At 46.3% G+C, this 27,158-nt stretch overlaps 2 protein-coding genes across 3 annotated transcripts; one reads left to right on the plus strand and one right to left on the minus strand.

The window, feature by feature from the left end:
* Nucleotides 1-1,581: 1,581 nt before the first annotated feature.
* Nucleotides 1,582-18,411, minus strand: PLOD1 (procollagen-lysine,2-oxoglutarate 5-dioxygenase 1). The gene is made up of 19 exons (XM_075721493.1): nucleotides 18,315-18,411; nucleotides 13,549-13,640; nucleotides 12,920-13,056; nucleotides 11,534-11,697; nucleotides 10,928-11,040; nucleotides 9,129-9,192; nucleotides 7,883-7,980; nucleotides 7,447-7,548; nucleotides 7,205-7,336; nucleotides 6,807-6,928; nucleotides 6,004-6,108; nucleotides 5,433-5,558; nucleotides 4,465-4,606; nucleotides 3,807-3,920; nucleotides 3,464-3,529; nucleotides 3,007-3,111; nucleotides 2,452-2,598; nucleotides 2,013-2,138; nucleotides 1,582-1,737 (listed from the first exon to the last, which is right to left on the minus strand). Exons 1-19 carry the CDS (start codon nucleotides 18,394-18,396, stop codon nucleotides 1,582-1,584), a joined length of 2,193 nt encoding a protein of 730 aa, XP_075577608.1. The 5' UTR covers nucleotides 18,397-18,411.
* A 3,532-nt stretch (nucleotides 18,412-21,943) lies between these two features.
* KIAA2013 (KIAA2013 ortholog) lies at nucleotides 21,944-27,055 on the plus strand. 2 transcript variants are annotated; one of them, XM_009486940.2, is made up of 3 exons: nucleotides 21,944-22,922; nucleotides 23,692-24,545; nucleotides 26,039-27,055. In XM_009486940.2, the coding sequence occupies exons 1-3, from the start codon at nucleotides 21,944-21,946 to the stop codon at nucleotides 26,075-26,077; spliced, it is 1,872 nt and encodes a 623-aa protein (XP_009485215.2). In that variant the 3' UTR covers nucleotides 26,078-27,055. The 2 variants fall into 2 exon arrangements, with proteins under 2 accessions (XP_009485215.2, XP_075577625.1); XM_075721510.1 differs by having other exon boundaries at nucleotides 26,064-27,055.
* Nucleotides 27,056-27,158: the final 103 nt, after the last annotated feature.

Below are 27,158 nucleotides of genomic sequence, written 5' to 3' on the forward strand. Positions count from 1 at the left end.
ACCTAAAAAGCGCAGGGAAAGCTGCGGAAAAAGGTCTATGTCGCCTTCCTCAGGTCCATTCAAATTGTATAAAGTTCCCTGTCAGAATTTACATGTCTAAAGCTATTCTGCCTGCACAAATGTGACCGGTCCCAGATGAAGGGGCTCTACACCTGACCTTAGACAGTAGAAGCTGAGACACAGAGAACTGAGAGGAAGACCTTTTTTTTTCCTAAGGACAATCATGGTGTGAATTTACTGCGTGTGAAACGTACTAGTCTGGCAGACCTAGAGCGTAACGGTGTCCGATAAGCAGAGCAGGTATCGCACAGGAACGGCAGAAAAGGCTTCTCCCCCTTCCCTCTCTAACCATGGCTCTGGTCTAGACAGATTTTTACACCTACCAGTTCACCACAATCTCTCAGCACTTTCCAACCACTCATTCCCATCAGCCTTGACCCCACAGGAGAACTCCTGCAGTGGAGTGTTTTGGTTTGGAATCTCAGGTAATAGAAACACTGAATAATTATCTCCTCTAAGTACCAGAGAACAGCTCTTTGATGGCCCATTCAAATTAAATGCAAAGAAAATTATCAAAACAACCTCTGAGAACTGGAATGAGGCCACCAAAGACCACCGGGTCCTCTGGGTTGTTATCCAGATATTGGTTAGAGCTTTTGACAATCTTAACATGGGATAGAACAGAGACAATTCAGCAGTGAAGCCCTCCTAACTGATCTAGTTGTCCTCAGCCTTCCCTTTCCTAGATTTTATCTACACATACCAACGTGGTCTGAATCTGTCTGGGTGCGCACGCTGCATTTTAGCATTGTACTATGCATTGCACTGCGTACGCACGCTGCATTTTAGCATTGTACTATGCATTGCACTGCATTTTAGATGCAGTAATAGAAGATGATAGGGGGCTATCTTTTATCTCTTCAGTCTAATCCCAGAGGTAAAGTATCATTAGTGGACCTTCCTTTAGCTAACCAGAAGCACCTGTATTGCCACTGCTGCCGCTTTGAACTTTGTGCTATGCTTCCAAGGACTGCAAAGAGGTAAGGAATCAGATGATCTTCAGGCTCTTATTACCGAGTTTCATCTGGTATGACATTTAACTGTTATGACTCCTGGAGTCAGCTCCCTGATTGGTTTGTATTTGGAATAGTATCCAGGAATTATTGTCTAACGTCCAGTCCCGTATATGCTGTGGATGCAAATTGGCTTCCAGCTACTTGGAGAGAGAGCTTGTGACTTGCCTCCAAAAAGCTGGATTTCCAGTCCAAGAAAGCATTTTTGTAAAGGCAACCAATCAGCGAAGGTTCAAGTAAATCACATTTCCAAGAAACAGCGGATGAGGAGCAGAATCAGAAACGAAGGCACAAAATCTCCTTCCAAATTCTACAGCAATATTCCTAGATATTACCTGCAGTATCAGAGAGGGAGATCTTCCAGTAGTGGAGTCTTAAAATACCGTAAAAAATCAATATCCAAATAGCTTTGATCAATGCCTTAGAAACTCTCAGCAGCGTTCCCTGTTTCCACTCAAAGTCAGCAGTGAGCAGGGCCAGGGAAAGGTCCTTCCTGTGAAGCATGGCTCTAGGGGTCAAGAAAGGACACTGCGATGTAACGGGTTCCTTTGGTGGTTGGAAGACCTTCGTGATAGTGGGTCAGGCGTCCTGGATGCATGAGGGTCCACCCTTTCCGTGGAGCTCGAATGGAGCAGTTGTAGCGCAGGAACCGGCAGCCTCCTCCCTGATGGAAACAAAACAAGAGACACATTGGCTTGGTAAAAGCACCTTAGGGAAAGGGGCTCTGCCTTCTCCTGGCAGCCCTTCTGAAAACGTGAGAAGGTGCTTGGGGAATCTCCTGAGTTCTCATGCATTCAAAAATCTTCTTTCTACCCTAGCGCAGTCATTAATTGCAATCCTTAGTGTGAAGAAGCCAGATACGGATAAGGAAAGGGTTTTCAGCTGCCCGGACTGCTCAAGAGGCTGTACTGCATTCTTGACACACTGGAAAACACTTACCTCATAGTCTATTCCAACTCGGTTCAAAGCAATGTTAATGGTAAAGGTGGAAGCGTCATGATGGGGCATCAAGGAGGGCTGCTCGTCAGGTTTGTAGCGAACTACAAAGGCTAGCTCAAACTGAGTCTGCAGGAGAGAAGAACGAAGTGCACATCTGTTACAGGGCTATAGTGGTCTGTGGCTACTGAGCTGCAGAGCAGGGTGTAATATTTCAATTGCACCCCACTGCTAAGAGAGGAAGCCAACAATAAGGCAGGAGAATGTCATTGGGAAATTGCGTATTTCCTGATGCATATACTTATGTCATACTCCAGGGTCAGTTCCTCCATACTGGGAAATAGTATGCATATTGCTAGAGGATTCTAGCAGTCTTTTCACAAAGTTGCAACTGGAGGAGGTGCTGAGCTGACCATGAGTTTTGATGCTACGGTATATATACCTTGGTATAGTATCCTGGGTACAGTTTCTCCGTGATGGGTGCAATATAGTCCAGAAGAAACTTATACCATTCTCTTTCAAAGCCAATTTGGTTCATGTGTATGTCAATAGTTGGGACGTTCTCATATCCTCCTTGTATTCTGCTGTCCTGAAACAGAATCATGAAAATACCCATAAGGATGGGAACCTTGAACTTCAGGACTGAAAAGCACTTGTTTCTGACAACTACAAATAAATATGATGTTTATTTATCAGAATTTCCAGGATGCCAATCTCATTTCAAACAGTAATTAAAACCTAAGGTAAACAATGTTACCATAAGAAGGGCTGAACACTGTAGCTTCAGAGGACACTAAAGAGGACTCAGAAAAATGAATTCACATTTAAGAACAGCGGCAAAATCACAGAGTTGATCAGGAACAAAATTCGAGTATTGCCTCCAGTTTCCTGGTTTAACCGTGGGATCTAATGCCTTCCTACAGGAGGCACTGGTGCCAGCAAATATGCATGGATAATAGGATAACCCAGAAACCAAAAAGCTCCTGCTTTTTCTTACCGTGTTGTCACCTGTGGACCACTGGCCATAATGTTCCATTTCTTCCACCAGCTCATCACAGGCAGTGTCAGTGAATATGGGGAACCAGTAAACATCTGGGCAGGGCTGCAGAAGGTAGACAGGTGAGAATAGCAGAAACAAGGACAGGTGCTTGAGGCAAAAGGAATAAGGTTAAACTGACAGTAGATTGAGTCAATTTAAGTGGAAAGTAACTAAAATATTCAGGATAGAAATTTGTCTTCTGATTTGTGTGCCCCACTTCCACTTAAGAGAGCTGGAGACGTAATTCTAGAATGATTTGGTTCTAAAAATATTTTCAAGGTCGTGTTTCCTCTGGATTTGAAAGACTATGAGGTCATGCTGAACTGCTTATTTCTGAGAATGACAACAGTGATGATACAAGCACTGTCCTGATGCTAATCTCCCATTCTGATGGATAAGAGTGATGTTTTCTTACCATTTCTACCAATTTCCCTTTCAGAGCTGCTGTGTAGTTTTCATGGATGTACTTTTCTCTCCAGTCCTGCAGTTAAAAGAGAAGCAAACCAGTCATTTCTGTGGAGCCTGGTTAAAGAGGCAGTGAAAGGCCAGGCACTCATGCCACAGTATTTCACAAGCTTTGAAGATCCAGATGTTATGAATCACATAAACACCCTCTCTTTACATTCTGTAACTATGCTCCTCATCTCACCTGAGAGACACTGTTATTACAAAGCCTGGACCTTCCTTATTGGTGAAGCTAATCATCAAATCTTCACATGCCACACTGCTAAGCCTGCTGAGCATGCAGGTTATCTCACCTCAGGGTTGCTGAATATCTGCCAGAGGTCATTGTGGAGGTGACTTGTCTGATAATTCTCCAGGGACAGTATGTGTCCAAACTGATGCCGATTTGTCAGGTACATAAAGACTCCCTGCAGGACAGAGGGAAACAATCAAACTTTGTTTCCAGGCTTCACATTTCTGTGAGCCACTATGAAATATAAGCACAGGACAGTTCCCCAGTGATGATGGCTCTGCCCAAGCTGTTCATTTATTCATTCTTTCTCCTGTGGGCCTTCAGTTTAATTTCCACCCTGGATATGAGGAACTTTGAAAGGTTATAGCCAGAGCCAGTAATTCTGTGCCTCTTTGTCAGCCAGGGTTGGAGGCAGAGCAGAGCAGAGCAGCTGCTGTGAGATTAGGATTCTTCCTTCTTACCCCGTCAACCCCATTTAGAACAGCCCTGACTATGCCGAAGAACAAAAATGTTACCCACATTTAGTGGTCCCTGGCTCTGTGTGGTTTCACAGCAAGACAGAAATCCCACACTGTTCCAAGCCTGCACAGTATTGAGTAATGCCAGTTCTCATCCGGTCCCATGCCCCGACAGAGCTGAATGCCTTGAAACTACTTAATCTTGTCACCTCCACCCTGGCATGCAGCTCTCCCCTGCCAGACTCTCTCTCCTCGACTGACCTGATTCCGAACGTTGTGGCAGAAAGCCATGTCAGCATCCAGCTTGCCACTGTGGAAGAGATCTCCCTGGTCAAGCTCCGATCGCAGAGCCTTGGCTTTAACCAGATAAACGTTGCTGATGTAGGGAACATTCCAAAGCCCGCTGAAACACAGGGGTAGGAGAGTACGACTTGAAATAGCACTAAGACAGAAACTGCTGGACTTGATGTCATGGCAGGCAGCACCACAGTATCAGCCAGGCTTGCCTAAATGAGCCAGCTCAGAACAGTAGGGAGAAACCGTACCAACAGGAACTGTCATTCCAGGAAAAATCACTTTGCCCAGAGCATTTAAGCTGCACAAATGCTAGTCCACTGTGAAAGCAATTAATTGCTGCTGTGTGTTTTTGCTAGGGACATACTTAATGGCTTAAATCTCTTCCCAGAGATCAACATTTTTTTTTTCCAGTGATTTAAAAAAACTGAACAGCCAAAGTGCATAAGCTGATTTCCAGCATTCATCACACATATAATGGCCTAAAAAAAAAAAAAAGAGGTCCCCTCCAAAATATGAATGAACCAACAATTATATTTTGTGAATCTTCCATCCAAGGATCACCTGGTATTTTATGAAGACTATCTGATAAAGATTAAACAGCACTTTACAGGATTTTTAAGGATCACACTAACTATAATCCACACTAACTATAATCCACAGGTGGGAAAACATGACATCAGTAAGATGAAGTGATTTCAGCACAGTCAGGACTCTTAAACCCTTACTCTGATCATAAGAAAATCTGCCTGAAGTATGTTATAGTGTCTGTTCAGCGGCAGCTTCCAAATGGGAGTACAGCCTTTTCCTTTTCTATGCACAAAGACAGTTGTGCTCTCTTGTTCTTTGACATCAGCTGGTTTGATGATAATGTGCTGCAGCAAGCTTTACATTTGAGGGATTATATCAGTAAGAAACTCTCTTTGCATACTCACACCCTCCGCCTTTGAACAATATCCACATAATCTTCTGAGCGGGCATAGTATCCATCAGGGCTCAGTGCTCCCCAGAAATTTGACCACAACTTTTCATGACGGCTTACCAGCGGGGCAATCACCAGCCTGTGAGCACAAAAGGAAAAGGAATTGCACGACAGGATGTTACCACAGGAAGAGAAGGAAAAGATTTACAAACCACAGGATCATAAGAGTTAGATTCTCCCTCACTTACTTACTTACAGAGTTGCTGCTTCTGTTAACTTTGTTGGAATAAAATTCCACATAAGAAAGGGCAAATATGGTCACAATCTTCTATCTAACTGCACGCTGCAGCAAGTCTCTTAGAACCCGATTTGTTCTAGTAACTACATAAAAACAAAACGAGGGATGATTTACATCCACTGCCTAAAATCCAGGCATTACAACTACAGTAAAAAAATAAGAGGTGTTTGTCTAACATTCCATCTCTGACACAGTTCTCCTAGCACCTTACACATCTCAGTGATATCTCACTGTATTCCTCATGTGACAGATGACCAGTAAGGACCGCTCAGACCAAAAAACTCACTTGTTCTGTTCGATCAGGATCCTTAGAGTCTCTGTGTTCTTCAGAACTATCTCAGCATCCACGCTAAAGTAATAGTCACAGTCAGGATCCCTTCTGCACAAATCCCTATAGCCAGAGAACAAGAAAAGTCACATCAAAATCCTCCTAGAACAGACCAAGACAAGGGAAAGAACACCAGGAATTCCCTCACCCTGTAGACTAAAGGTCGTCTTCTGGGTGCTCAGAAAAGTTCAGTTTAACGTAACGACCCAGAAGGCTAGCACAGTACAAGCACACCAGATTCAGTATCCAATAGCACAGGCTGAGACACAGCCAAAATCAACATTTAGCAAACTGTTTCCCCAGCACAAACTGAAGAGGTTCCCATTTACAGTTGGCCCAAATCCAGATCTGAGCTCAAAGTCAACCTCCTGATCACAGACAGGAAGATACTCTGCCACTAGCTCTTAGTTTTACTACTACACTCCTCCTCTTCAGAGATATAGGTGCATATTCTTTGTGATCTATGACTGGGCATATAGATTGCTTGATGAGGGTGGGACATACAGGACTGTCCTTCTAACAGAGCAAAGGACCAGTGAGAACTTGGTCTCTGAAATCGGAGAAAGGGAGCTGGTATTGGGGCTGACTTTTTTCCAATATATAATGGGCATGGGGAGCTAATGCTAGGAAAACTGAAAGAAGAGGGTGACTGAAAGAAAAGAAGCATCCACTCGATAGCGATGATACTCAGAAAAACTGGACTGCCTTAGTTTGGACAGAGGCTGACTCTGCTAGCCATCACATATGGCCTCTTCACTTACATGCCCAAGTTACGCGCCTCAGCATTCTCCACCTCATCATCTGCTCCAATCACTTTGATGGCGAGATATTCTTTGCCATGCTCTTTAACAAAAGAGTCCACCTGCATCGAGTGATGTTGCTCCTATGCCAAAGGAAAAATAAGGAAAAACAGATGGGATGGGCTCATCCAAGGCTGCTCAGCCTCCTGTTCTTGAAATGCCAAACCAGATGAGCAACATTTCTTCCCACTTCCACATCTTTACAGATGGATGGAGCTATCTTACAGGTGCCATTGCAGGTAAGTACTGGGATTAGAGCCTGGAAATCTAGTCAAAGTTTGCAAAGGTGCCTACAGTACAGGAGGAGGTTTACATTTCCCCCGCATTTGCTAAGACCATCACAGGCCGACTTTACTTACATGGTTGTGAATGAAGAGCTGGATTCGTTGCTTTGGGTAATGAAGGTTACGAAGCCGCAAGAAAAACTGCGAGAGGAATGGGGTGGGCTGCTCGATGAAAATGCCAATCAGAATCATTGGCAATGCCTCATCCTACATTCAGTGAGAAGAGAAGTGGTGGCTCAGGTACCACATCAGACACATAAGATCCCATTGTAATTGTAAGACTTGACTTGAGAGGTTTGAAGAGACATCAGCCTTACCTTAAACCCTGTGAGGCTTCGCAGACCTTCATCACACACAGTGCAGCCAGTCTCAAATGTCCATATTTGAGGGATGTAGTTTCCCAGGTAGTTCAACTGCAGCTGCAAAAGGCAATTTACCATGTTAGGCATTACAGGGCAGGGGAGTTTCTTTGCATCCACTCCCAGTCTAAGATCACATTTCATCAGAACTTCATTTACCTTCTTCTTGGACTAAAGAATCTAAAAAGCATGACAGCCTGAGGGTATAATTACACGCTGATCTTTGAATCAGACTCATCTTGCTGCTATGGACCTGGACCACTACTGTTTCTCAAATGTAAATGCACACAGGGAAAGTCAGTATATGGGAAGACAGTAACCTCATACACTCAAGCCTAAAGGGTCACTTTGCGACAAATACATATCAAGCATTTCCCTCAGGACGCCCACTTACCTTGGTGGGTCCATTTCCATGAATCACCACAGGCAGAGTGTCATATAACAAGTTTCTTGCTCTCACTCGTGCGTTTTCAAACTTCAGAACTACCTCATCTGGAAATGACATTGCCATCATGTTATCAGAGGAAGGCTTTTATTAATAATTAGCAGCACAATTAATAATTAGCACCACTCTACTGAACAACTGCTGAAAGATGAAAGCATGGACATGAATAACCATGCACAAGTAGTTTAAGGGCTACAGATCATATCCAGAAAGGAGAAAAAATGTTCAGAATGAATCTGTGAGGTAACAGGAGGATGGCTGGGAAGTTGGACAAAGAGTGCAGCTTGCTAGGTTGACAAATATGCCTCTACTGGGAATTAGCAGAAGCCACACTGAAACAGTCTTTCAGCACTGGTATTGACAAATTGTGCTGTGAGGAACAGCTATTGATGGCCAGGGAGGACTCAGGCCCTTCTCACCTAAGCATTCTATGCACCTGCTACCTCTCTTTTTCACCCCAGATAAAAGCCTACCCTCCTGGCAGAGATCATCCAAGATGCTTCCTCAACACAACCACACAAAATCCTTTGGAAAACAGACTAGTACAGATCCACGCTCCAGTCTATCGTTGTTATAATGAGCACAGGAGCCAAAAACTACACTGCTGTTATAATTTTTTACCTGACTGGAATAAAGATGGAGTGGTGCACGACCATAAACTGAAAACATTAGGCAACAGTGTCAGGAGAGTAAGTGAATTACTTTTCCCAGGACTAGCAAAATCAATCAATCAGCAGGTCAGGCCAGAAACCTGGTACAGTCAGTGAGTGCTCACAGGCAGTGTCTGGCTGCATCTCACCTTCCGTGGCATTCCACACACAGTTCTGAAGCAGAAAGACAGGCAAGCCCTAGGCAGGGTTATGTGTTATTACTTGCACTGAAGTTCCTCCCAGTTTCAATCCCCAAGGCTAATGCAATCTGACATGCTTGGAGATCAAAGTGGCAAGGAGGTGTAAGATGGAAAACCTGACCTGCATTCCCCCAAGTGAAGAGGGAATTGCAATGAGAACCTAGCTGGTCGCAGCGGGATTGGTAAATAAATCCCAGAACTCTGGCAGAGGCTTTTTACTGAGGCTTATTCTGCAGGGACAGGAATTTCTGAAATTTAATCCCTGCAGCCACAACACAACTTTATTTCTGGTGTCAGCATGCAGTTGCATTCCAAGGAGAAATGAGCTTCCTTCTTCCATCTCACCTAATGCGCCATTTAGGTTTTGGAAGATCCGGCTTCTTTGGTCTAGACTGATGTTGATACTTTCCTTTAAAAGAATGAGATAAATAACCTTAATTAGAACACAAGTGGGCATCCATTCTTTACATGCGAGAGACCCTATGCTGAGCGAAGACATATCACATTCCTATAATCATTTCCATACTCTCGAAGCTCTGAAGCCTAAAACACTCCCAGCTAATCCTCATTTTTGCTTGAATCTGGGACAACTTGCCATTTTCTAAAATAATTTAAACATATTGTATTAGGCAAAACCATGCAAATAAACATTTTAAAGCTGCTTTGGGTGTGCCAATAATAATATGCAGCATATTAATGAAGTACCCTTGCAGCACAATCATATAAAACCCACGTATAATATGCAGGAATGCCAAGATAGCAAAAACATCTGCTGTAAAGACAGTTTCTTGCCATCTATCCACAGGGCAAGTGTTACGCCAAGTGTTGCCCCAGGTACCGGTGTCAAACCAGAACACTGTAAGAGTGCCAGGCCAGCTCACGCAATCTTTGTTTTTATCCCCTTCTGCAAGTCACACTTGGACTGGATTTTTGTCAGACTAAAATCCAGCTCTGACTTAACAGAGTTCAGTGTCCCTCCAGGCATCTATTAAGATTGATTACTGGAAAGGACAGCAGGGTGCTAACATCCGCTGTCTGGATGCCAAGTCAGTGGAATTACTCAGCCTTTGCGTGGCACAGGGCCAGAACTGCAGATGAGAACATTAAAGGAACTGTTCATGTTAAAATATCGTGGGCCATATTCAGATTCGGGGAAGGAAAAAAGCGCAGCTGTTCTGTATTTTTTACCAGCCCTGCTGGTAAATAAGTGCAACTCCTCTAATCACTCTGAAAGCAGTTTCCTATTTCTAATGCTTCCTCTTGACTTCACTGTTAGTTTGACTTCTCAGTTCCCGTGCATTCGTGGTGTCCCTCAGGGACAGACTGCACTGTGTAATGCAGAGCTGGGCAGGGACAACAGAAGCAGAATCACCCTGCGGGCTGGATGATTAGGCCCGTGCACCACACAGTGCTGGAATGGCAATGATGCTCCCAGGGTGCATTCCAGACTTCTCTATGATGTTACGTGGCATGCTACATAGGCTGACGCAGATTTTGTCCGCCAGGATCTGGAGGTGTTTGCTGAAGGCAGTGGCAGCCTCTTCATTACAGCAGGGCTGGATGTTCCACAGGGAACATCCACCATGATGCCTACGGTCCCCGTCCTGTGGCGCAACAGTGGCTACAAGGCTGTGAACCTTTGTCCCTTGTCACCTCAATTCTGCTCAGGCCTCATCTGCCCCTTTACCTACAACGTACTTTAGTGCTAGGTTGGATATCTCTAAGTCAGCACTGCACTCTGCAGGGAAGATACACACTTAAAGTCTGGGTTTCACATCCCCTGGGAGGAGGTTGGTTAGTTCTGCCACTCAACGGCTTTAAACATCAGCACATACAGATACTGGTATGAATTTCCAGTAAGACTTGTTTTAAGACATCTGTCTTCCCATTCACATTTTAAGCTTAAAGATAAAAACTGCTAATAACAGAACAAGGGGGTAGCAGCTAGAATGCAAATTTTCAAAATGAAAATGGGTAACTAGACACACTACTGGCCTTTTTCACATAAGGATGCCAGAGCAGTAATTAAGGGTCAATATGCATGTGATTAACTTCTTTTACTGTCAACAGGGATACTGCACAGAGAATTAACAACAATGCTTCTCAGACAACTCCTCCTAATCCCAAAATCTAGCTACACCTACCCTTTTTTCTGGATCCAAGAAGACATTCGTATAGAATAGCTGGTCACTGTCATCATCCTGTCCTTTCCACTCTTCCACAAGCTTCCTCAGGTTTGGAGCATAACCTATGAAGCCTGTGGGAATAAGTATGAAGAGGTGTTTCAACCTGTACAACCAAAAAAAAAAGAAGTACTCCTGTATACACATACTCTCACTTCTTTCACACGAAGTCTCACTCCCCCCTGTGTTGCTGCAGAGATACACCAGCTTTCAGCAAAGGCATGTGCAGACTGCACTTCCCAACATGGAATGACACCAGGTTCAAACCTGTAATCTTCAGCATCAGAAAAGCTCAGATACCCACACCCTGAATGACAAGTCTCACTGAAAAGGGAGAAGGGATAGGGATCAGGTTCCTATCCTCTACATAGCAATTCATAGCTATGTCCTCTACTGCAGGTAAAAGACAGGAGCATTGTTAGTCTTTCCATTACAGCCAGTTATGCACAGGGCTTCAGTTTGCACCATCTTCTATAAAGATGCTTTCCGCACCTGGTCCCAAAGGCCTTCTAATAGGAGGAAAAAGCTGAGAGAGGTTCTCAGCTGAAAGCAAGTTCTGCATCTTACCTCCAGAACCCAGGAAGCGCTTTCCATCTCGCACCTGAGGGTACTTGAATTCCAACTTTCTGTCAGGATAGATGTAGTTCTCTGCTGAGAAGACCACCTTGCTCTTGGCTTGTTTGAACTTCTTCAGCAGTTCTGTGGGGCCCGAAGCAAAAAGTACATCATAGCTAGAGTAAAAAACAGAAAAGAAAGGGACAGAAAGGAATGGAGTCAGAAAAACACATCAGTGTGAAAAGTTTCTAGGTACAGCTAATTCTTTAGGAATCCCTTTCTTTTAGTTCTGTTTCACAGTATTACATTTTTTGTCATAATTACAGCTAATTAAAGTGCAATCTTATTCATAGAGTGGAAGATGTTACTTTCAACTGCAGAAGATTCCACGTTGTCTTGGGGCAACTTACGCCCATTCTTACTTTTACAAAGTTTTTACCGATGATAAAAACAAATCTTCCAAGCTGCAAAACATGCCGATCTATTCCTGCTTTTCCCCCATTTGGAACTGTGAAGCCTGGTGTCCTCACTGTTTGTAACAACTTTTTGCTTATTGGAGGAAGAATTACTCTGCCATTTCTTTCTAGATTAAACAAACCTCATGCTTTTTACATCTTTTGGCATCCTGCTGCTCTCCACTGAGCTCCCTGCAAATCTTCAGGAGGACACTACTCACTGGAGGCTGCACTCCAGCCGCTACCTCTTCAATACTGGGTAGAACTGACTAAATTCCCAGGCAACACTCCCTGAATGAGACTTGCATTTTCTGCAAGAGGATTTGCATACTTCAAACTCATTTTGGTGACTGAAAAAGTTGCTCATTCCAGAGGTGAATCATTCCCAACATCTCTAAACACACGTAGACACGCAGAGCTGCAGAAGATGATCTCCCTGCTATGGGACCTAGAGACAGATACAGGGATCTCAGCCCTGCCTGTTGCTGGGCATATGACAAGACACAGAGACTCCAAACTGTCCTTCTCCCTCTTCACATTTCTCTGGCAGACTAATTCTTGGCTCTCAGGATTGTGTTGCAGCCTGCCTCACCTTATAAAACAAATCATTCTGGTAAGAAAGCCTGCCTAGATCCACATAAATTGTCTGGTCATTCTCTGCAAATAGAGGCAGCCAAATTCCACCCTGGCAGAAACAGGTAAATGCTATCAAGTTTATGCAAGAGTTGGAATCAGCCTATTCTGATCAGACCTTCCCAGCTGCCATGGATGCAGCTCTGAGCAACTCTCAGGCAACTGCACAGAATTCAGGGGGAAAAAAAACAGAGGAGGTCTGGACACACCTTCCAAAAGCAATCTACTTCACAGTTCATTTCTTCTTAGTAAGAACCTGTCCAAACAGCCTTATGATTCAGTTCATGGCAAATATTTTCCAACCCAGTACCTGTCTATGAAAAGGATGATCAAGTCTTCCTTATCCGCGTACTGCTTCAAGGCTGATTTCAAGAGACGGACCTTCTGCCCACCTCCTGCTGGCTTCTTGTCATCTCCACCCTGCCATTCCTCATCCAGCCCCAGCACCTAAAGAACGACAGGCACAGGGTCTACTGAACAGGTCACTTTCCCAACAAGACTCACAGGGAAGGACCAGAACCCACAGCCTTACTAGTCCTGGTAACTCCCAGTGCAAATCACAACAAAAAACCCAGCATCAGGACAGATGGACTAGGTATATATGCCAGCCTTTGAACCATTCTCTGGGATGGTAACACATAGCACAGCAACAAAGCATTCTCAGCAACAGGGACAGAAGCACTCTCTGTACTGTGTGTTTTGGCATTGCAATGGAAAAGTGCCATGGGGCTCCCTTGAGCAGGAGTGAGGGATCTCATCTCAAGCCAACACTCAGGATGGAGTAAGAGACTGCTGCAGAAATGCCCCAGTCACAGTATTTTTCAGGCAGCCGAGTAGGTGTGTCCTCTCTTTTCTTTAATCACTTTGTGGCCAATTCTTATCCATTCCACACTTCAAAATTCCCTTTGACCAACCACCACTGAGGCTGCTAGCCATCACCTGGACTTTGTAGTTGAAGAATTGGGCCGATCTTCTAAAGCGTTGGAATCCCTCAGTCTGCTTGGTGGCAACAGTAAGGACCAGCAGGTTTTCTGCGTACAGGAGAAAGCACAAGAGACATTCAACTTGTGTTGTTTTCACAACCAGCTGTTCCATACCTAACAAGAGGCTTTACTATCAGATACTGAGCCAAGGTAGGGATCAATAGTCATAAAGGTACTTGACAGATTTGACAAAGGAAGTCAAAATCCAACCCTTGGGAAGCAAAGTGACTTTCCCAGTACATTCTTTAAGTTAATCATGAATCCAGCAATAGAATCCAGGGGTCCCAACTTTTGCACAAACAGTCACTGCTGTTCATGGATACGGGTTATGCCTGTTCTATAGGACGTTGACAGATGTCCAGGTTCATTTTAAATCAGGCAAGGGAGATAGTCTAGCTGTGGAGCTACTATATCCTGCTGAAAACAGGTTGCTTACACCTCACCCAATTATCTCTACGCTGTACAATGTTAAGCACTATAGGTGTTCTCACTGCCCACAAAGGAAGAAAACCAGCTTCAAATCCTACTTATTTGCTGCCTGGATTTTCTTGGCACCAACTCATCAAATATGTGTGGAGGGGAAAAAAGAAAGTGTGGATGTAGCCAATGTTTTACTGGAGGAACTAACTATCACAGGGGACAGAACATGGCAAAGGTGCCCTCAAATTTCAGTGCTTGACTGAAGAACCCAAACCTAATTGCAGCACAAGCAAGACTGTTCCTTTGTAGTGGCAATTAGAACTTGGTCCTGGGTATAAAATAAGAGATTAGGTAAAGATACAGTTTCATTGCCTGAGTTATGAGCTAGAAAAAGAAAATATAATGTATTAAGAGGGTTTTTTGCTCTGCTATTGAAAGCTACAATTCTATCACACAGAGTATGAAGGAAATTAAACTTGAAGATAAAAAATAGCACTACTATAAAATGCCCATTTGGAAGTCATCCATTTAGTGCAATTGGCTTCCTGTTCCCCACAGAGTTGCTTTTTTGTCACTCAGCATTGACTGGGTGTAGAAGACAACCAAAATTAGGCTGAATGTTATTATTCCCTCTCCAGGGCTGCTCCAACTTTCTACTGCATTCCTGAGGTGTTTTACAGATTTTCTCATACATACACAATGTGAATTTAATTCTGCCATAACTTTCATTTACATTCTCCTCCCAAACTTGCTTTACATTTCCAGTCCCTTAAAAATGACAGAGCTAAATCCTGAAGTTCTCTTTCAGAAGTTTCTCTATAGTACCACTGGAATATGGTTTTTATGTAGAAGCTCTCATTTCTTCATCATAATGATTAAATGCTATACTTCATCTTTGTAACACTTTTGCTTAACTAGGAATTTGTATAGGCTCTGGCAACAGTGCTTAAATGCAAATCCTGGCCATCCGATTTTAACATCAGAAAATACCAGGAAAAACTGAAAGTACATTTTCTTGGCTTGAGCAGGCTTCTTTTGGAACAATGATTTTTTTTCAATGGATGTACCAGATGCATCATCCTGGTGCACCCAAACTGATATTCCGTCTGATCTTAGAGAGGAAGGATCTAGGAGCTGGAGTCCTAGATAGACCTGACAAAGGCAGCAAAAGTAAAAAATAAGTGTGAGACTCCAAGTTAGGAAGAAGGAGGATGTTCCCAAGGAAATTCCTAAAATCCTTTACCTGCATCAGAATAAAAAGAGAGGAGAAATTGAGAACAGTCAATAGAAGGTCAGCTCAAATTGTGTTTTGTTAGACACTCACACAGACAGAGGGTGACAAATAAAAGAATATGAATCCTGCATTTGTGCAGTTTTTAAAGGCAGATTTTTAGACGTATGAAGTGCATTCCTAATCCAGCTCCTCCAGCACACTCCAGTTCCTTGTGTCCTGTCCAGTCAGAGGGTGCAAACAAATGAGTAAAATATACATCTCCTCAGGGAATATGTTAAAGACATTAAAGTTTCTAGCCATATGATGGTATCCAGAAAACCATGGCAGCTTTTTCAGATAGCTCTGAGCTCATGGTTTCTGAGAAGGTAAAGATCAAACTGCCAGTGAAGAGGGGGGCAAATGTGGCCTTGCCAGAGAGGAATGTAAAGACAAACATCGAATTCTAGTACCTGAAAGGAGAGGAGAAAACATATGATGTGATAAAAGAAGGAAAGAAGGAAAGAAGGAAAGAAGGAAAGAAGGAAAGAAGGAAAGAAGGAAAGAAGGAAAGAAGGAAAGAAGGAAAGAAGGAAAGAAGGAAAGAAGGAAAGAAGGAAAGAAGGAAAGAAGGAAAGAAGGAAAAGAGCCTGACTGCTAGCAATTATTTCAGCCTGAATTCTCAGGCATCTCACATTAAATAAATCACTAATTCATTTTCATGCCGCCACGCCAAGAAAGCAACAAACTGTTTGTGATAAGACTGCCAGAAGTTTGCTGGACACGATGCAAGAGCTGAAGGCTCACATGGATGAACGGGAAGCTGTGTCCTATTCCTAAGACAGAAAAGGTTTCACCGTGCAGTGTGTGAACTCACTGGAGCATGGAAAAGCCAGCAGAGAGACAATTATCCTCCCCAGCAGAATTCCAAGTTACAGATTCCCTTCTCATTACTGGTCTGTGGGGGTAGGACTCTGAGAGACATTAAGCTCGGTTTCTGTTCAGAGAAATCTCTGCAGTAGCGAGAGCTTTCCATCCCAAGAGACATTCCTTCAGTCCAGTACTAGAAGCCTGTGCTGAGCTATGCTGCCTCCACTCCTTCTCCTTTAACCCTTTTTTCTCTTGAAGATTTTGCTGAACGCTGGTGCAGCTGATAGGTATTTCCAGAGACAGAGCAGTAAACCCTTTTAATTTCAGTATTACATGCAGGCATTTTAAGACCTCCAAAAGCAGATTTATGCTTCCCTATTTTGCATGTCACAGTTACTTTTCATATGTAGAAATGGTAGCCTATTCTGTTAAGCTGGGCCTCCTGGGCCCAGAGATTCCTTGGGCCATGCTGACAATTAGAAATCCTGTAAATACATTTAATAATGGTATAGCTGCAAAATATGAACACAGCGTGGTTAACGAAGCAAGGAACCAGGGGAACTGGACTGTACTGCTAGCTCTGCTATGCAACAAGGAGCCAATCTTGCTATCCCTCTGTTTTTCCATCTGTAGAATGATAATAGAGCATATTTACCACTTTTGTGAGGGGTTTTGAGCACTACAGATGAAACAGATCCTGTAGGGACAAACTACTGGAACAGGGACTCTGGTATCAACGTCACAGTGAAATGATTGGGTAGATTTCTGAGTTTTTACAAAGAGTAAAAATCAGTGACAAGATGAGTTCAGTAACAAAAAATTTTAGAGTTATTTACTTCTGCCCTGACTCTACAGGGAAAGCACAGCTGCAGCTGCAGTTTAGGACAAGGAATGAATTTATCCCTAGGCTGTGCTTTGGGAAATCTTACCGTGCCACTTCCTGTTAAGATAGTGTCCAAGAAAACACCATTAATACAGGGATCAAACAGAAAAAATCAGTGCACAATTTAATAGCGGACAATATAATCTCTGTATTAAATTTACATTTACGGACGTTTATTTTTAAAGGTTCAATTAACCACAAATAACTATGCTTAGAGCTTTTGCAGAGATTTAAAAGAACATACAAGAGAGAAGATAGGCATCAGTATTCTCATATTACTCTGGGGAAGCTGAGGCACAGAAAAGGTAAGGCATTTTTTCTTCGGGCCATGCCAGAAGTGACGGGTTCAGAAAGCAGTTAATTCCAAATCCCTCTTCCTAACCAACGTACCTTATTCTCTTTTCCCAGCACTCAATTTTATCTCTCTAGTGCACTCTAAAACCTTACTAAAAATGTGGAAGATTTGGGGTGTGTAAGGAAGGCGGGATAGCACAAAGAGATTAATTTCTTTCTTACATTTGTCTAATAGTTATGCTAAATGCTGAAATTATTTTGCTTTAGTTATGCCGCTATAGCTAAAGAACTCCCAACACTCCCATGGATATACATTAACCGTATTGTTATTAAGTAATATATATATTAAAGGTAATTGTACCAGAATCACATACTGTGAAGGAAAATACTCTAGGTAACAAGATGAAATCTCCTCTTAATTACCACTTCTCTAATTAAGACAGAGATAATTATCCGAACTTCTTGGCAGAGCGACAGCGCGTGAACCTCTTTGTCAGCCTGGCTGACACTGCGTAGCTGCCCTAATCCTCTGCTGTTCTACCACCTTCTCTTCAGAGCATCTACCAACTGCTCATGTGGGGATCGCCTGGTGTTATTTGAGGAGCATCCCGGATCTCAGGTCACAGCGTGGCCAGTCTGGGATCAAACGCTCTCCGTTACCCAACTCTTGAGCCGTGTAAGTTCAGAAGCAGGAAGGGCTGACCCAGGTGGGATGCAACCCAAGGGACTGCGAGTTCTCCACCGGGAGGAAACGGTGCCCAAGGCTCGTCTCCCCCCTCAGAGCCGTGAGCGCCCGCCGGCCAGCTCAGGCGCTCCAGAAGCGTGTGCGGACACCAGGCCAGCCCGCGCACCGCCTCCGCACTCGGCAGCAGGCTCCGGCTGCCGCCCGGGGCTCAGGCTCCGCAGCGGGCACCCTCTCGGGTCGGGCAGCGCCTGGGAGCCGCAGCGGGGCACTAAGGACAGCGGCGGAGCCCGGCCGGCCGCCCGGCCAGCAGCCCCCGGCGCTGCCGGTCCCCCCCTCCGCGCCGCAGCAGACCCCCCTTACCGTCCTGCTCCGAGGCACGGCCGCCCTCCGCCCCGAGCAGCGCCAGCACCGCCCAGGGCAGCAGCACCGCCGCAGGCACCATGGAGCCGACTTCCCCGCCTGCGTCGCGTCCCGGCCCGGGAGCCGCTGCCGGCCGCGGCCGCTGCCTGCCTACGGACCCGGCGGACGGCGGCTCTAGAAAGCTCCGGGGCTGCCGGAGCCTGTGCCACGCACCAGACCCGCCCGGCGGGGACGGGCGGAGGAAGCGGGGCGGCGGCGGCTCCTCCTCCCGGGCCGCCCCGGCCCCCGCGAGAGGCGGGGAGGCGGCGGGGCCGAGCCGGGGGAGAGCAGGAAGCGCTGGGGCCGCGGCTGGCGCGAAGCGAGGGAACGTCTGCCCCGGCAGGGACGCGAAGCTGCGGGGCTCCGAGCCCGGAGCTGCAGGAGCTGCTCCAGCTGGCGTGCGGGCTCCAGCAAGGCGGAGCAGCCGCCGGGCCACAGCCGCGGCCCCGGGACGCGGTGTGCGGTGTGCGGAGGGAGAAGGGCGCGTTAAGGCAAGGGGAAAGGGGAGGCTGTGCGGGGCAGGGGGCTCTCCTGGCCAGCCTCGGGTAGCGCTGGGCTGCATCTGGTTGACACGGTCAGTAAGTGTGGAAAAAAGCAAAACAGAAATGGATTGTGCACAGCTCTGGAAGCCCTTACTAAATGCCTTCTTTCCACCTGTCGTCTCGCCTCATGCATTTCCTTGGCAAACACAAAACCTGCTGCGGTCTTATTTCCTATGCTAACTTTTTCTCTGGCCATATATACATCTTTAAGTCTTACATTTATCTCTTTCTCCTTGAGTTGGGTTTTCTTGCTCTAGCGTTGATGATTTATCCATGCATCTTTTTCTAGTTTATTCTGCCTAACTTCGAGAACAGGCAAAATAAACCTGTCTTATAAAATCGCAGTTAAAAAAAAAATTGGCTGAGGGTCATTTTTATACTGCAGTGAATGTAAGACTTAGATGCGGGGAAACCCCTTTGAGCCTGCAGAACAGATGAGGAGCCACCACTGACACATACCCTACGTGAGGCCTTGAGCAACACCTTATTTCTACTGAAGCAAACACCTAGAAGTGACAGTGCCATTTTCTTAGGCACTGTGTATAATTAAACCCAACTTTGCTTCCATTACTGAAAGCAACATTAAAAGATTACTTATTTTCTCTCTTGTAAGGTGCGAACAATAATATTTACTTCTCTGCAAAGAACTCACAGAATGACAGAGGCTGTATAAATGTTATGCCCTGTTCTGTAAGACATTAAGTAGATGGACAGCAATGTTGCAGTATGCATGAAGCCACCACTGAAAGAGGCACCGAGTCCTCAGCCACAGCTGAGCTCGGCCCGTGGAGCACGTTACAATAGGAAGGTAAGGTGCCGGCGAGAAAGGAGCAGTACTGAGCAGAGGCATAAAAAGCCATAGAGGCATAAAAAGCCATAGAAAGGAGCAGAGGCATAAAAAGCACAGAATGCGTGCTGAGCGATGGTGCGGCATGGGCATTGAGATAGCAAAGAAATGCAATGCCTCAACGCACTATGTATCGCTTAGCTGGGCTGGGGCTACAGAATACACAGCTGGAAACATACAGGGCATCATAAAAGCATTGGGATAACACAGAAGCCTCCCTCATTGCAGAGGTCAGTTTTAATTAAAAAATTGGCTGTGCAAAATTGAGGCCCAAGTCTGCTGTTTTCTCTCAGTAAACCACCTCTTTAAATTAACAGAAGTCCCAATATTATAGGATTCAGATTTTCAAAATAAAACCAAGAAGGTATGATCTTAGAGGAGAAAAAACTAAGCATGTTAGAAGGGCCACACTGTGGCTAACTAATATTCTCCATGCTTCATAATAACATCCTCCCAAAGAACTACCATTACTATTTGTTTGTTCACTAAGAATATTCTTGAGTGTTTTCAAAGCACTTTTGTTTCCATTCCCTCTCCCCAAAGCAGGAATTCCCTCATAATTACCAGGCAAACAGAATAGTCCTCATGCTCAAACGATGTACTACAGGCAACAATCCAAGGAAATACTAGTTCTCCCTAAGATGGTGATTTCAAGAAACTTCCTTTTGCAGAGCTGCCAGTTTCACTAAATAGAAAAAAGAAAGAAAAAAAAAAAAAAGAAAACAGACTTTCACTTTAGATTTCTTCAGTACTTTGCAGGCCCAGACAAAGCCCCTGAGAAATCCTTAGCAGCCTCAACACTTCAAGCCAGGAGCCACAGCAAAGGCATTCAGCCCCTCACCTTCAAACCTCAGACTGAGAGCTGTGACTCAATCTAGAATGTTTAAAATGGCAAGTTTCTCATTTTAATGAAGTCAGATCTCTCCATTCTAAAACGAAAGGCATTTTGCACACTAGAAATCATGAATGCATCATTGTTTATACGGCTGTACTCAGGCTGTCCCTATTTGACAGCTGTGTTTGCATTCTGCAGCTATGCCAACCCAGCAAGCATATTTTTTTTTTCCTGTTTCTATGTTTGTACTGCTTTGTGCACTCTGGCTGGAGTCGGCTGCCTGTCTTTTTAACCAGAGGCAGCTGCCAATGCAGATGTTCCAATGAGTACGTGCAACACGTGCTCCAAGCAAAGCAGCAACTTCCTAAAAAATGAGAGGATCAGAGCTCCGTGTTTAAAGCAGCCTCAAAACACACCAGACCTTCTGAGAAAAGACCAGCCCCACTGAGACGTGCAGGGACAGGGTCTCACTCACTGTTTTTACAGATAGCAGTCGCGTGTCGTGTCCCCTCCCGGCCCCCCATCAAACAGCTCATTTGCAGGAAGAAGTTAAGAAAGCATCTTGCCCGCTCGCCTTCACTAAGCTGGTTCGCTGGCTCTATCTAGTCAGGGATTTCACACTCCATTTTAGCTCACAGCGTTTCTGGATGGCCTGCTACTGTCTTCTGGGAGCTGCACCGGAGTACAGAGCTTTCCATGGCTCGATGTGCACATATAAGTCACATCATAGAGTTTGTTCCTCTCTTTGCTACACAGTGGCATAAAGTTTGATCAAATGTAACTTGCTTTCCCACACTGGGCTCTGCTGTGATAACAGGAGTAAATTGCCACTGGAATTACGGAAAACTGCTCCAGGCCCGCTCCAGATTTTTTCCACCCGTGCAGTCACCCGGGCGGGAGAGACAAAACCTCAGCCGTGTGCTGAAATAAGGCTGGAGCTGCTGGCTGGCACCCGCGGCTACGGCGCCGGGGGCGTCCCGCCCCTCCCTCTGCCGGCTGCGGGGCAGGGGCGGCGGCGGCCCGGAGCCAGGGCGGGGGCCCGGAGCCGGGGGAAGGCCCGGAGCCGGGGCGGGGGACCAGAAGCCAGAGGAGGAGCTCGGAGCCGGGGGTGGGTCCGGCTCCGCGGCGGCGGGGCAGGCCGGGGCTCCCCGCCAAGCGCCTCCTCAGGGGGCGGTGCGGCGGGGCTGTCGCAAAGCGCCGCAAAGCGCGGCGGGGCTGCCGCACGGCGCGGCGCTTCCGGACGGCGGCGCTGGCGATGGCGGCGTGAGGGTCGCTGCGCCGCGGCGGGCTCGGGGCCGGGGAGGGACGGGACGGGACGGGACGGGACGGGACGGGACTCCCGCGCCGCCCCGCCCCGCCGCCGCCCATGTGGCTGCAGCAGCGGCTGAAGGGGCTGCCGGGGCTGCTCTCCAGCAGCTGGGCGCGGCGGCTGCTGCTGCTGCTGGTGCTGCTGCTCGTCGCCTACTGGTACCTGGGGGCGGTGCGGGTGCGGCGGGGCGCGGGGCGGGGGGCCGAGCCCCGCGGCGCCGCCGCCCTCTGCTTGCAGGCGGCCACGGGCGGCTGGCGGGCGCAGGCCGAGCGCGGCGATGCGCTGCCGCTGCTGGAGGAGGCGGCCGGGGGCGGCGGGCCGGGGCCGGGCCTGGCGCTGGCGGGTAACGGCTTCCTGCTGCTGGACGTGGCCGCCGGCCGCCTCTGGGTGTCGGCGGCGGGGTCCGGCGGCGGCCCGGCGCTCGCCACCGAGTACCCGGCGCTGGTGCGGCTGAGGGCGCTGGGCGGGCGCGGCGAGGCGCGGGCGGCGCTGGCGGCGCTGCGGGACGGCGCCGTGCGGCGGGTGCGGTGCGTCCAGACGGGGCCCGGGGCGGGCGCCGGGGACTGCGTGACGGTGCGGGAGGAGGTGGTGGCCCACCGGAGCCGGCCGCATCTCTACCTGCAGCGCATCCACATCACCAACCCCACCGAGCGGGTGGCCGCCTTCGAGGCCTCAGCCCCGGCTTCTGCGCCCTCGCTGGGCGTCCGCTTTGCCACCAGCCTGGAGAAGGTGGAGGAGCGGCAGTTCCTGCTCTCCTCTGGTCGCCTGCTGCTGGCCGGGAGCCCCAAGGTGGTGCTTATGGTGGTGGCCGCCAAGAAGCTTGTGAGCCGGGTGCAGGTTGCGCCCAAATCCCACTTCGACGAAACCGTGCTCTCCGTGGTGTACACCTCCGAGCCCATCGAGGTCTCCAGGCTGGAGGAGACCTTCAGCAAGCTGAGGGAGTCGGCCAAGAAAGAGATGCTGGAGGTGATGCAGATGGGAGTGGAAGATCTTTTCCAGGAGCACCAACAGACCTGGTCAGACCTGTTCACTTCAGGTAAGGAAAGCGATGCTCAACTTCCAAAGGGTTGCTTTAGAGGCAGCTTGAAAGCTCAGTGGCCTGGTTGCTGTAAGGTCTCCAGAGGCTCCACTCTTCCTGACCGGATTCTCTCGGGGGCCAGAAGGCATATTGCAGGATAATAAAACAGCGTTCCTGGTTTGGAACCCAGCGTACTTTACAAAAGTGGCATATTCCTTACTGCATAAAGGAAGTGATGGAACAACATTTCTAATCGTAACTCTGGGTGTGGTGGCTTTCGCGTCTTCAGGAACTTTACTGATTTGCCCAGCGTGTCAGCTCTTAAGTTGGAAATAGACTTGACCTCTACTGATGGTATAAAGGACAGATTTCTTCAGGGAAGTTAAGGACTGTCCTACAAGGATGCTTTTTCTTAAGATTTTAATGGCCTTGCATAGAAGAGTAGCTGCCCAAGTAATGGTAGAACTTGCTATGTTATAGCCAGTAAAGAGATGTTCCTCTGACAGACCATTCTTGCGGAGTCATGGTGACAGCTCCATAAGGCACCTGTGTATCAAACTAGCTTTGCCTTTACTGGGAGCATGGCATTCAAACTCCAAGTAGCAGAGAGAGTGTCTAAGAAAATACAAGGAAACATTTCACTTGTGTTTCATAGGCAGCGGTTTCTTAGACGTTGTAAAGAACACCCGTGTATTGAACGACGACATGCACATTTGATCTTATTTTCCTAGTTAATGTCATATTCATGTGTAATCCTCTGACTCTTGGTTGTTTTCTTTTACTACAGGGGTTGAAATGAGAAAGATCACAGATTCGCATACACCATCCAGTGAGACTGTTAACATGACCCTCTACTACGTGCTGTCAAGCATGCCAGCTCCTCTGCTAGATCCACTCATCAGTAGTGAGGACAGAGAAAAAATGGAAGCCAGCTTGAACTATGCTGACCACTGCTTCAGTGGCCACGCGACCATGCATGCAGAGAACCTGTGGCCAGCAAAGCTGACCAGTGTCACCCAGATCTTGCAGCTCTCAGACTTGTGGAAGCTAACTCTCCAGAAACGGGGATGCAAGGGTCTTGTGGCAGCTGGAGTCCATGGACTTATGCAGGGAATGGTGCTTAGTTTTGGGGGTCTGCAGTTCACAGAAAACCATCTTCAGTTTCAGGCTGACCCTGATGTACTTCATAACAGCTATTCCTTACGTGGGATCCATTACAATAAGGACTTGATTAATCTAGCTGTTCTGCTGGACGCTGAAGGAAAGCCCTTCTTGCATGTGTCTGTGAAATTCCAAGACAAGCCAGTTAGACTATATGCGTGTGAGGCAGGCTGTATGAATGAGCCTGTGGAGCTGACCTCAGAGGCACGAGGTCATACGTTCCCCGTCATGGTGACTCAACCCATCACGCCACTGCTTTATATATCGACAGATTTGATCCACTTGCAGGACCTGAGACACACGCTCCATCTGAAAGCTATTCTGGCTCATGAGGAACACATGGCCAAGCAATACCCAGGCTTACCCTTCCTGTTCTGGTTCAGCGTGGCCTCCTTAATCACACTGTTTCACTTGTTTCTGTTCAAACTCATCTACAACGAATATTGCGGGCCAGGAGCCAAGCCGCTCTTCAGGAGTAAGGTATAAGGCTGCTGCTTTTGGCTGCTGTCCACTGAGTGTTGTCAACCTGATTTTCTGTCAGCTGTGCCTAGGGAGGTTCTGTCTTGGACTGTGAGGATTTCCAGTCTCTCTTGCAACAAGTGATCTGTGACCTCTTCTTGCAAGAAGTAGGATTAGGGCAGGGATTGGAGCGGTAGGGCTCACAAACATTAGAAAAGATAAATGCATCGTCTGTCCTTCTTAAACATTGGTAAGGCTGCAGATCAAGGCAGACACAGCTTTTCTGTCCTTTTTCCATGCACTGGTGTAGGACATTGCTTGTTTTTAAGCCAACAGCTGCAGCTGTGTCACGAGATGATGTTTCTTGTTATGCAGCACCGGAATACTTGTGAGGGAGCTGCTATACTTTACTACTGTGTGGGAGACGCGCACACTTGTCTGCCTGGTTTGAATGTGTGATGTGTTACATAAAACCACACAGATGCAAGCTAGTGTTCTGAGGTCAAGGTACTGACTTGTTGGGACTACTGGTAAGTGTTCAGAGATTTACGGACACTGGGCAGTCCTCCATCAAACCACGTTTACCGCTGTCATTTAGGGAAAGTGCTGAGCTAGTGTTTCTCCCATTCAGACAAAATACGTAGCTGTGTTAAGGAAAGTACTGAGTGCTTTTTACTGTGAGTTGGAGATTCTGACTTCAAGCTCTACTGCATCTCACTTTGGTGTAAAGGATTTGAAATTCTTATTTTGAGTTGCCTTAGAAAACTTAGTTGCTAGTAAAAACTTAGCACAGAATAGACAAGAGATGGTGATTTCTTACTACCGGTACTTTCTGGTTGCGCGATATGGAGTGGAAATGAAAGATGAGACTGGATTTGCTGTGTGAGCTAGCCATATGGTTCAGAGGCATCCCTCCTTAGGGTTGAACAGAGTTAAATGTAGCTTGTGGCTTTAAAAAAAAAAAAAAGGAAATAAAAAAGGACATAGTTAAATAGAGCTGTTGGAGAAAAGTTCTATCTTTAGATTGCCCTTTCCAAATTATAAAAGCAAATTCAAATTTGGATAGCAAAGGCTGCACAGAAGGTACTGGACTAAACTTGACAGTCAGTACGTAAGGGGTGTTTAAAGTCAGTTGGCAATTTCCCTCTCGGCTCACTGGTGTTGTAACATTGAGCGCTGGAGATCAGGCCTGATTCCAAGCAGGCCGGAATACCTATCATCTGTTGCAAGAATGAAAGTGGAAGGTGCTTGTGGCTAGACAGACTAACCTAGAAAGAGGTAGAATTGATATGTATATAAAAGACAACTGCAGTTATAAGCCTATGATCATGATCAAAACCTTAGTGCAAAAGGTGGAAGCAGTCAGGAAGTCATTTTGATGATTGCATATACAGCTGCACCCTGACATGCATCCTGAAACGTGTCCTTGAAATTAAAAAATTATGTCCTTTTTTTCACTGCTGTCTATCTGGTTGCCTTTGTCATCTACCAGACTTGCCTTCTGCCTTTTACAGAATGACTTGTTAACCATTACTACAGGTAACTGTCCCTGACACTGTTCTCTGAAAAGCCGAGAAGCTTCACAGCTACACACCAGGGCTGACGTTAACACCTCTTCCTTCTTGACACTGCAAGAAGCCTTGCAGTGTACAGCAAACAAGTCTGTTGCCTCGTCTTAATTGGACCTACTTAAAATGAAGATGATGCAGAACTTGATTCCAGAAACAGGGATGAAGTGGAAGCCAGCCGAAGCTCAAAAATCTCTGCAGCAGTAAGCAAGATTAATGGTGTTGAAATAACACTGTGTTTCACTAATTGAATGGGAACATCTCAGTGTCCAAGTGAACTTAGTCCTGCTTTCAGCCTCCATTTGCACAAGACATCTGACAATTTTGCAGCTGAGAACAAGGACCTTTTGAAAGCAACAATCCTTTTGTGCCTTGTTAAGAGAGGAATCTGAGACTTTGAAGGTGCGGTTATTCAAGAGTTTATCCCAGAAGCTTCTGTGACAGATGTTTCTTTTTCCTTGTAAGCTGTTCAGTTCCCTAAGAGTAATCCATTTGGTGAAAATACTTGAAGACACACCGAGTCCTCTGATATTTTGATTTTTTTAATTTTACAGGAAAATAAAGAATGATGGTTCCCTTCAGAGAGTTAACTTAACTAGAAAACTTTAGTGTAACCTCCTTTCTGGTATAGATTTTTTTAATTTATTGCTTGGGGGGAGGGGGGGAAATGTTAATAATTCTGCCTCCACTTCAGTAACAAGTCAGTCAATTGAACTGTAGATATCTAAATGCTGGTAACAGGTTTTTCAGCCTTTATGATTGTAGAGTGCAAAACCAATTTAATGAAATGGTTTTCTGGATTTACACTTGGAAATGCTGATCTGCAGGTTTCCTATTCTAAGCATATTAAGACTTTGTGCATTGATTTGTTTTGGCTATTGGGGGGAAGACATCCTACTTTCTAGTGATTTAAAGGTTGTTTGGTTTTAAAATACCAAAGCTGTTGTTTCTAAATAAATACCTTTCAGTCTAATCTGATCACCAAAGTGTGGTTGTTTTGGTTTGGTGGTTTTTTTGGGGGGGCAGCGGTTCGGCGTTTTTCTTTTGGTCTGCGTTCTCTCCTCCC

The sequence above is a fragment of the Pelecanus crispus genome, chromosome 15 (assembly GCF_030463565.1).
Source record: "Pelecanus crispus isolate bPelCri1 chromosome 15, bPelCri1.pri, whole genome shotgun sequence".
NCBI classification, from domain to species: domain Eukaryota; kingdom Metazoa; phylum Chordata; class Aves; order Pelecaniformes; family Pelecanidae; genus Pelecanus; species Pelecanus crispus.